This window comes from Carya illinoinensis, chromosome 14 (genome assembly GCF_018687715.1).
Source record: "Carya illinoinensis cultivar Pawnee chromosome 14, C.illinoinensisPawnee_v1, whole genome shotgun sequence".
Lineage (NCBI taxonomy): Eukaryota > Viridiplantae > Streptophyta > Magnoliopsida > Fagales > Juglandaceae > Carya > Carya illinoinensis.
Genome location: NC_056765.1, coordinates 28,488,794 through 28,499,188, shown reverse-complemented (window position 1 = coordinate 28,499,188; position 10,395 = coordinate 28,488,794). Strand labels below are relative to the sequence as shown.

Sequence of the window (10,395 nt, the reverse complement as noted above, 5' to 3'; positions counted from 1 at the left end):
CGTATCCTTAACAGTCGAAGTATAGTAGACTTCAACAAAGTCATACCACACAAGTGTTTGATGATATTCTTTTCATGCGCTCGCACTATCAAACCAGAGTTTTTAGTAACTTGGATTACAGATTGCTTTTAGAAATCTTTGAGGTGATAACTGCCATATTATTGGTAAACATCAACCACAATTACTTTTGAAATTGCAGAGCAAGACTGACAAATCCAGTCAATTGTTATGTAGACAAGCCGCAATATCTGTTTATTAAGGGGAATAAAGTTTGTAAGATCTCATTTTTCTTTGTTCTGAAAACAAAGATGGAGAAAGTTCAGGCAATGCCACTCTCTATCTACCATTACTTCCTAACTCTAGCGGTTAGTTTGATGATAAGAAGAGCAGTTAAAAGTATATGCCCTACAGTGCATTCGACTTTCTACCAAACTTTGAAATAGGTGGTGGTACTTCAGCATTAGCTGTTTGTTGAAAAGGAAAAGTTTTGTGGGCTCTGAAGAGATGAATGAAATAGAAATATTGGAGGAAGCCAAGGATTAGTACTCGAGCAATGTCTTCCAATAATTGGGAAATATAAAGCTGAATGGATTTGGGGAGACCTGATCATTGATTTGACTTCCAAAGACAGAGCTGCTGGCTAACAAATTATCTGACATTAATTCAAATTATTTGCATTATAAATACTGCTACCCAGCAAAACTCTAACTTGACAATCATTAAAACCGAGACCATCTAAACAAACATGAAAAACCAAGCTGCGCCAAATTGGCAGTCAAAATGAAAAATGGACTAGGACTTTAGTGCCTCCTAATTAATGACTAAGCTCTTCAACTGGATAATAGTGCCTGTTGTATAGCCAAAGAGAATCAGCAGCAACAGCATTACTATCTTGGTTGCGGTGCCAAGTATAGTGGGCATGGGTCCTATTCTTTATAGCCAGAATTGCATGCCCAAAGCTTGCTTCCCGGAATGCAGAATAACTTGGTTGTGGATCAGTAAAACTGCATGCAGAAAACAATAGGGAGATATAAATAAAAGAGTAAGGGATCAGTAGCAGATCGATACGGATGATTATCCAATTTTTACTATACCTGTCAGCAATGCCCTCAATATTACCGCCATCACCAATTGTTACGTAAATTGGTGCAGATTGGTCCTTTATTGGCGTGCTGAGTCCATCTGTTATGTTGTACCTCACATTCGATATTCGCTCCTGCAATAATTAATACATTAGAAAAATAATGATTTTATTAGGGGATTTACTCATGACCATTTGACATATTAATGCTGTTGTAATATTGTGAAAAAGAAGAGATTAAAGAGGCTTACTGAACGCTCATAGGAATGAACATGACCGGCAAAAACAATGTCTACTTTGCTTTCAACAAACCAGGATTCAAAAGTCACTCTCATGCTTTCTCCTTCCATAAAATGGTAGTTGTTGCTGTTATACCATGGTGAGTGAAGAAGAACTATAAGCCATGGAGTTTCAGCTCGATTAACTTTGGTGAGCTCCTTTTGGAGCCAAGTGTATTGAGGAGTGTATTTACCTGTACAAAAACAGCAAGTACTAAATATCATGATGAGACCAGGCCACTTTGCTTGCTTCTACGTACAGATACCATATTCTCTATTCATACCATATGCTGAGTACGAAGAGAGGACAATGATGTGTGCAGATGCACGCTTGATGGAATACCAAAGTGGGGATGTACTCTGCGATGATCTGTAGGGCACGTGGTATCTGTTCACATAGGGCTTGAAAGGAACAAATTCGTTCTGATATTACATGAATACAAACACATCATGATTCAGAAAATACTGTTAAAAAACCAAAGAATATTCTCACTTTGAATATCAACCATGCACCAAAGCTACGTAAGTAGGAGGATATATACCATGAAAGTTTATTTGAGCTAGATACAGGTTAGTACTGAAAATTTTGCTCTCAAGTTTTACATTTTCAATGATTGTATCACTCTATAGGTAAAGGCAAGGGAAAATAAAATGAAAAAATGACACTCATTTTTCTTTTGAAATGTTAACCAAAACAAAAATTCTAACTGTATATAAGCAAAATACCATAAGAAAATGAGGAAACATGTCATTGTGGTATGTTAAGTAGGTTCTTAATTCCTAAAGGTAGAAGTCTTTACAATATCTGGAGCATAATCAAGTTCATGATTGCCAGCAGTCCAAATCCATGGCTGATACGCAGCACTCTTCTCAATAAAGCGGCCCCATGTGTCCCATCTCTCATTGTCATGGTTTGGGTGATCATCTGCATAAGAAAGATCACCTGCAAACAACATAGTTTGCGCAGTCGGGTTGGCAATATAATGCTCAAGCGTCTCATTAGAACTACTTGTCTGTCCCAAATCACCTGCAAATTAGGCACATTGCTTCATTATATATATATATATATATATATATCTACTGCGCGCATGCTAAAAGAACCAAAAAAAAAAAAACAACAACAAAATCTCTTTTGTTCCTGATAAGAAGCATTAATTCTTAATACTGACCAATGATGCCAAATGTGTATGGAACATCTGGCCCCACTTTGGGAGGAGTTCTGAAGTGGAACAGACGGGCACACTCGCCAACTCCAATCTCATAAAAGTATTTAGTGTCATACTGAGTATATATACCAAAAGAGGAAAAAAAATCATGTCAAGTATCACCTAAAATGAGATTAATATATATGAATTGCATATCTGCAGATTGGAGTATGAACATTTTATTGTATATAGATTATAGATACATAATCTCAAAGATGAACTGTATAGAAATTAATTAAAAAAGCAATTACTTAACCTCTAATCCTTTAATGGTGGCATGATGAATGTAACCAGAAGTATATTTATAGTATTTGTAAGAGGTGATTTTGGCCGGAGCAGTAAGCTTATAATTCATGAGATTGCCCTCTGCAGCCCAATAGGTCACAAAATTCGGATGCCACCTTAACGGTGTAACCCATGAAATAATCACACCCTGTCCTGCACTATCTCCTTGGGTTATATGAACCTGCACATATAGCAAATTTCAGAGTTTTAGAAATTTGATAAACACATATGGCATATATTATGCTAACAAAGATAGTAGCTTTTGTGACGGATGAAACAATCACAAAAAAAAAAACCGATACAATCTTTTGTGTGATGAAAAACACCTACTGACACAAGAACCATGCCACCAAATAGATGTTGTGTCGGTTTATTATTCAATCGTCACAATTTTTTTTTTTTTTTTGTCATTTGTGACCTAAAGTTCAATTGAATGTCTAAACATGATCAACTTTTGGTAACGGTTGGTTTCCGTCACAAAATGTACGTTTGAATATACCAACAAATGTTCCCATGTTACGGAACTTCAAACGTATAAATTTACATTCAAACGTAACAACTGAATGTTCGAACGTAGGATAGTTTAACATTTGAACATGGATTTAATAATGTTCAAACGTCAATAGTATTAATGTTTGAACGTCAATAGTTAACATTCAAATGTGGACTAGAAAATGTTTGCACGTCCATATCTTAACATTTGAATGTGAAAATTATAACCTTTCACGCATGCACGCACTTGGGTGTGATTAATAAAAGATATTGAGATTAATGCAACAAGTATATGGTAAATTAAGGTTGAATACCTGCTCTGGTGCATTGAATCCTGGAGGAGGAGGAAATGCTTCTTTCGGCAAGTCAGGAGATCCCTCAGCTTTCCTAACATAACTACTGGTTACACCACCATGACAGAAACCAACGATACTTAGAAGAATAACTAAGACTCCTGTTAACAAGCACGTTGCAGTACCCATATTAATGAAGTACTGCGCGCACTTAGAGAGGAGACGAGAAGAGAAGAGAAGAGAAGGCAATTTTCTGTGGGGAATGAATGTACGTTATGTTGCGTTTAAATAAAGGAAAGAGTGGCTGAGATCTCATCCAGAAAAATCTTATTAATTTGAGAAAAATTCTGAAGGCGGTTGGGAGTTCGAATTACATTTTATTACCAATTATCCATTTACATATATGAATAAAATATACCAATTTTACTAAATTTTGAAAACATGTAGATCACTTTTTCTTTATGTTCATAGAAGTAGGGGTGAGTTCGGTCCGGTCCGGTCCGGTCCGGGGAGGTTTTGTGGACCGGACCGGACCTATTCGGTCCAGGGTTTTCCAACCCTGGACCGGACCGAACTCCATCAGGACCGGTCCGGTCCGGTCCTATTCGGTCCGGTCCGGTCCGGTCGGTCCATTCGGTCCAAGGTTTTTTTTTTTTTTTTTTTTTTATCTAATGACATTTTTTTTAATATTTATGTAATTATATTGTAATATATTTAATATATATACATATAGTATTATATATATATTAGTAATATGCTAATACTATTAGTCTATTAGTAATAATACTATAACTAATAAATATATGTAATAATAACTATACTATAACTAATAACTATATGTAATAATAGTAATAGTGATAACTATATATTTATATAATATGCTAATATTTAATGACATTTTTTTTAATATTTATGTAATTATATTGTAATATATTTAATATATATACATATAGTATACTATTATATATATTAGTAATATGCTAATACTATTATATAAATAATATATATAAATAATATTTTTTTTTTTTATTCGGTCCGGTCCGGTCCGGTCCGGGGTGAAAAACTCCCGGACCGGGACCGGACCGAATCTTTTCGGTCCCTTAAAAATGGGACCGGACCGGACCGGACCCAATTCGGTCCGGTCCGGTCCGGTCCAAATAGTGCCGGTCCGGTCGGTTTTGCCGGTCCGGACCGGCCGATGCTCACCCCTACATAGAAGTGTAACATATACAAACGGGTTATATAAAAATAAGCTCATAAATTGAAGTGAATTTATTTTAGAAAAATGCTACTTAACTCCCTTAAAGTTACCGTTCAAAGTTACTAATGCTTGAGCATTTTAATTTTTTTTTCTTAATAGCTAAGAAAGTAACTATTAGTGAAATTATATATTTTTTAATTTTTTCTTAGTGATTAAGGATGTCAAAACAACACTTAAAAGAAAAAGAGAGAAAAAAAAAATAAAAATAAAAGTTTGAAATACACTAGGGTGCACACCTAGCGGTAAGAGTTGGGCAACCCCCTGGCATTGTCCTTTATTTTATTTATTAGATCTATTTTACGATAAAAATAAATATATAAAATGACATAGCTTAATTAATAACTTTATAATTTGATGTATTACATCAAGTTACGTCATTTTATAAATTTACTTTTATGTAATTTTGAACATTTTATATAACCAATATTAAATATTGCAGAATTCACGTATTAATTAGTCTATTTTTTTTTTTTTTAAATAGACCATTAAGTACTTCGATTTGTTTCTGTTCTTTGGATGGCTAGATTTCTTCCAATAGAAATTTGATTTTAGATAAAAGGGCATAAAAATCTTAAACATCTATTATTTATATAGTTTGCAATCATTTTTGTATTCTATTGAACTATCTCATCATATCATTTTGTTTTATTGAAATATCACAACACTTTACATTCATAAACAAGCTTTCATTGTTCTTATTATCATAATTATAAAGTTAAACCCACTTGTTTAATTAATTTATTAGCATTAAGACTTGAAAAAAAAGGAAGTTTGAAAACAAATGGTTTTCTACAATTTATAATTACTAATTGAATAGAGAAAAAAAAAAGGACTTTTCATTACTAATTTATAATTACAAGTTGTTGATTTTCCATTACTAGTACTCTCTTTGATTTTTCCACTGTTTAACTCTTCTGTCATTTCATTATTATTTTTCCATGAACGACAAAAGACTATTCATTCATGATCTTATTGTATATTCACCTCTTTAATTTGATTCCCTCACCTCATAACTATTCTATTTAAATTATTCTTGAACAGTTTCAAGAATGTTTATATATTTTGACCGTTAAAATACATTAATATTAGTTTAAATGGATGGTTGAAATGGTACTAAAATTGTGAGTTTCTATGATTTAGTAAAAATCAGCCAAAAGAATTACTATTGTTTTTTTTTTTTGGCAGAAATATAACTCTCGATCGGTTGATAAGGAGAGAAGATTTTTTGTTAATCTATAATAATTAAGTTATATATTGGCTAACGAGGGAATATAGAAAATGAAATCTAGTCCTTTTAGATTTAGGGTTCTTCAAAAGTTTAGCCAAATTTTATTTCTTTTTCCTATTTTAATTAGACAATTTTTCAAAACATCATGCATCCCATACTCTATTTTTCCCCACTTTATTTAAAGCAAAGTTTGGAAAATCGGAATTGGGTAAGGATCGATTCAATGAATAGCCTTATGACAATTTTAAATCGGATATTTCAATGTTAATAAAAAGTTTTAAAAATCATATTTGATGCAATTCAAGCATTTTAATCATATTATATCAAATAGAATTTTATTGACTAGTTTCAATAAAAATATGATATGAATCTAAATAGTTTCAATAAATATGTAATTTATGTATTTAACCTCAATAGTCAACATTTTTTTTTGCCTTATATAAGAAAAATATAAAGATCATTAAGTTATAAACATATGGAAAATGTAGTATTTTATGCACAACCATAAATTTAATATAAAATACCTATTCATCTCCTTAATTTTTTATTCAACTAAAAAAAGTAAAAAAATTACATGTTTTATCTTTCAATTTTTCTACAACTCTTATTGAATATATACAATGATGAAAAAGTTAATATATGTTTAGTTCTATCATATTTTTCTACAAAAAATTAAAAGAAAAATCCGATTGTTAGACAAATTAAAAATAAATACAGTTTTAAATCGATTGGATTCGGTTCAAATCGGTTTAAAATTGATTAGAATCGGTTACGTTAATTGAAGTAGTACTTTAGTGAATGATTTGAAATGCCTACTAAAATCGGTTCAATTTCTTACTGATTCAAATTAAATCGACTTGAATTGAATTGGTTTTTCGAGCCTTGATTTAATCAAACACTCTTTAAAAAATAATAATAATAATTGTTCTTTCTTTTAATCTCATCCTTTTTAAACTTTGTTTTGCAAAAGCTGTTATATATATATATATATATATATATATATATATTTTTTTTTTTTTAAATAGTAGTATACAAAAATCTTATAAATTGACGTGCTTTTGTAATATATTAATTAATTGTTTTTTGAAACTCATTTACCTTTACCGCTTCAGTCCCTAAACTCAATCCAGCCCGTCGTTTGAGCTTCGTCGTCCCTTTTCTAGTGTTTTTCCCGTTCAGTACTAGCTGTAGTATTTTCTGTGATCACCTAGAAATCATAGAAAATGTTGCAAAACTATACCCAGCCAACCCAGCAAAAAAAAAAAAAAAAAAAAAAAAAAAAAAAAAAAAAAAAACAGAAAATCACAGATACTACTGCAAAACCATTTGAGACGGTCTTGAGATCTTCGTATTATATATTCAAAAGTCTTTTGTTATCTGCAAAGATCTTCGTATATGATCTTCAAAGATCTTCGTATGATCTCTTGAGACGAAAATCACAACAAAACTCAAGATATATTTAGAGTTATTGAAATAGTCAAGATGGATTTTTAATTTGCATGTATATAATCATCAAAACCATCTTGGTAGGCGCCTAATATTAAATTACATGTGAGTTTGTGAGATGCCTTATATTATTCTTAATTTTTAAAGTTCTTATATTCCTAAAAATTGTATTTTAAAATTATACATACATGATCTTCTCTCAACAGTAATATTCTAAAAATTCATCTCTTCATGACGTTATATTATTTGAAAATCCGTCTTTCCGCAACAATAATATCGTTAAAAGTTTGAAAGACTTTGAAATACTGGATTGAGAGAAGGGAAGTAGACTGGAGATAGTTTTTTTTTTAACAAAAATTATTATCATAATTCATTTATTAGAGAAATTTATATTCATGATTGGATACAGTTCAAGATGTCCTCATATGAAACATGACATCATAAATTAAAATAAATAATATAAAACTCTATCAATACACTATTTCTTTTTGTGATTGGAGTAGTTTGATGAGACACTTTTGCATTAATTCTATTTCTATTTTGTGGGTTGATCAGTAGTCTTTTTCTATATATTGATGATCCCATTTGCAACAATCATGATGACCTAGAATTGTTTAATCGTCTTTAATTTTCTGAAAAAGAGGCGAAACATAATCAACTTAATTTCGAGATATATACTTATTCAGAATCTTCGTAAAAGAGTACTGGATTTACTATCTCACATTTGCTAGCTTTAAGCGAAAGATACCAATTGAAGTTGAGAGTTTCTTTAACCAACAAATTATAACTAGATCAACTATTCAATCAAAATATGGTTTTCCATCTCCTGCTTAACAAATTACCAAAAGAATTTATATAATAAATGAGTATTTTTGTTGCTTATTTTGTATTAAATTCACTTTTAATACATAAATTATCTGTAATTTTATACTTTAGATTCAAAAGTATTATCGAAACTAACGCATTAATTATATGTCTGAATTGGAAAAATCTATTTATTATCATTATTCTCTCTGCAACATTTCTTATAAATGTGGCATTAGATGATAGGTCCCATAAGTAAAACATAATAAATAATTTTTAATCATTTAATTTCATATAATGGAATGATGAGAAAATAAAAGATAAGTAACATTAATTACTGGTCTGAATTATAATTAGCTATTAGGTAACACAAAGGTTGGATGATCAAGATTATTTTTTTATTTTTTGGAGCAAGAGTATCTAATTATGACTATTACCTAATTATAATCAAAGCATGCAGATATATCAGCTTTAATTATTTGAGACTTTCACTACAAGAAATTTGACTTTTTGCAGCGATTTTAATTTTGTTGGAAATAAAATCGCTGCAATTGATTAGCAATTCCAGCATTTTTGGCACACACTGCAGACTTTTAGAACAAAATTATTTTTTTTAAAGAGTTGCAGCGATTTTTACTTATTGCAATGAAAAAATTCGCTGCAAAATAAATACATGCGATTTTAACTTAAATTGCAGCGGACAAAATTGCTGTAAAAAGAAAAAAATCTTGTAACAATGAAAAATTTCGCTGCAATTACATTTGATATTGAAAGGGCGCCAAAACGCCCTAAAATCACATTTTCCCCCCCTCCCCGTCACTTTGCGTACACTCCTAAATCCCGAACGTTCTTCCCCAACTTCTTCTTCTCCATTAATTTTCTCTCTACCTGCACATGAAGCAAAACCCACTTAGAATGCCACAAGCTACGCGGTTGTCTCTTCCACCGAAATCCATCACCATCAGCGGAGCTACTCCACCGATGTGGCGACCGCGGGATCAAAATCCACTCATCCTCGTGCATGACTCGCTCTTCTACTAGTTCCAGTTCAAAAAGTGGTATTCCCAAATCTGCCGTTCGACATCAAGAAAACCCTTTTCTTGTAGTAGTGGGTTATCCAACTCGCTTCCATCCCATCGTCCCCTCCACTCAGTAAGATATTCTGTTTTTTAGATAGAATATTTTCTTAATGAAACCGTTTAGGTCAAGTAGAAACAGGGGTGGTTTGCTCTTTCAATTTATGCATAAATTGCCTATGTGTTTGTGTATGTATAATGTAACTGTGGAATTGCTTATAATGTATTTTAAAATCAATACAAACATTCTTTTGTTAGATTGACTAATAAACAAATGGTTATGATTTTGGAACCGAAAGCATGGGGGAATTCAAAGCTGGATCCCAAACAGAACAGTGGTGGCTTTTAACGAGTTGACCTACTATTACTATTAGTTGTCTGGTTCAGGCGAATGGCCTCAATTGGGGAAGAAAAACGGGGTAATTAATTTGAAAACCGAGTGTATTGCTTTATGCCATGACAGGGTAATTAAAGAATGAGAAAGTCTAGAGATTCTCAGTCTTTATAAGCTATGATATGAATGATATGTAGTATCTTTTCCAAACGGGAAGGGGGTCACAAGAATATTCATTGAGTGATATACCAATTTCCCTTTCTCCAGCCAGTCTGAAAAGCAATGCTGCCTAATACAAGAAGTAATCATTAATGGATTGATAATCAAACAAATCTAATTAAAACACCAATTTCCCTTTTCTTCTTTTATTGCAAACAATACCACTGTGAGATCATGGATGCTACTGTGAGCTCATGGAGATTGAGATTAGATGGGATTCTTCCTATCAAACTCTCAAGCCTGGCTTTCGGATTTAAGTTAGTCATCTTTCTTCATCACTATTTGTTTTAACTGTTTAAGAGATTAGTTGGCTTTGTTTTAAGATGCAGGGGCATACATTTATCACATAATGTTATTTCCTTTTCTAACCTCTAGCTTTGCTGTCTTATTATT

At 31.8% G+C, this 10,395-nt stretch overlaps 1 protein-coding gene across 1 annotated transcript; it reads right to left on the bottom strand.

Moving 5' to 3' along the window:
- Positions 1-539: 539 nt before the first annotated feature.
- Positions 540-3,883, bottom strand: LOC122294009 (purple acid phosphatase 5-like). Its single transcript, XM_043102477.1, has 8 exons — positions 3,656-3,883; positions 2,821-3,030; positions 2,529-2,640; positions 2,160-2,386; positions 1,644-1,782; positions 1,333-1,553; positions 1,095-1,216; positions 540-1,004 (listed from the first exon to the last, which is right to left on the bottom strand). The coding sequence occupies exons 1-8, from the start codon at positions 3,821-3,823 to the stop codon at positions 815-817; spliced, it is 1,389 nt and encodes a 462-aa protein (XP_042958411.1). The 5' UTR covers positions 3,824-3,883; the 3' UTR covers positions 540-814.
- Between the last annotated feature and the right edge of the window lie 6,512 nt (positions 3,884-10,395).

Coding starts and splice junctions, on each gene's coding strand:
- LOC122294009 (XM_043102477.1), bottom strand. CDS start 3,823: ATGGGTACTGCAACGTGCTTGTTAACAGGAGTCTTAGTTATTCTTCTA. Junction 2,641..2,820: donor CCACCATTAAAGGATTAGAG/GTTAAGTAATTG, acceptor ATATATACTCAG/TATGACACTAAATACTTTTA. Junction 1,554..1,643: donor CTCTTCGTACTCAGCATATG/GTATGAATAGAG, acceptor GTTTTTGTACAG/GTAAATACACTCCTCAATAC.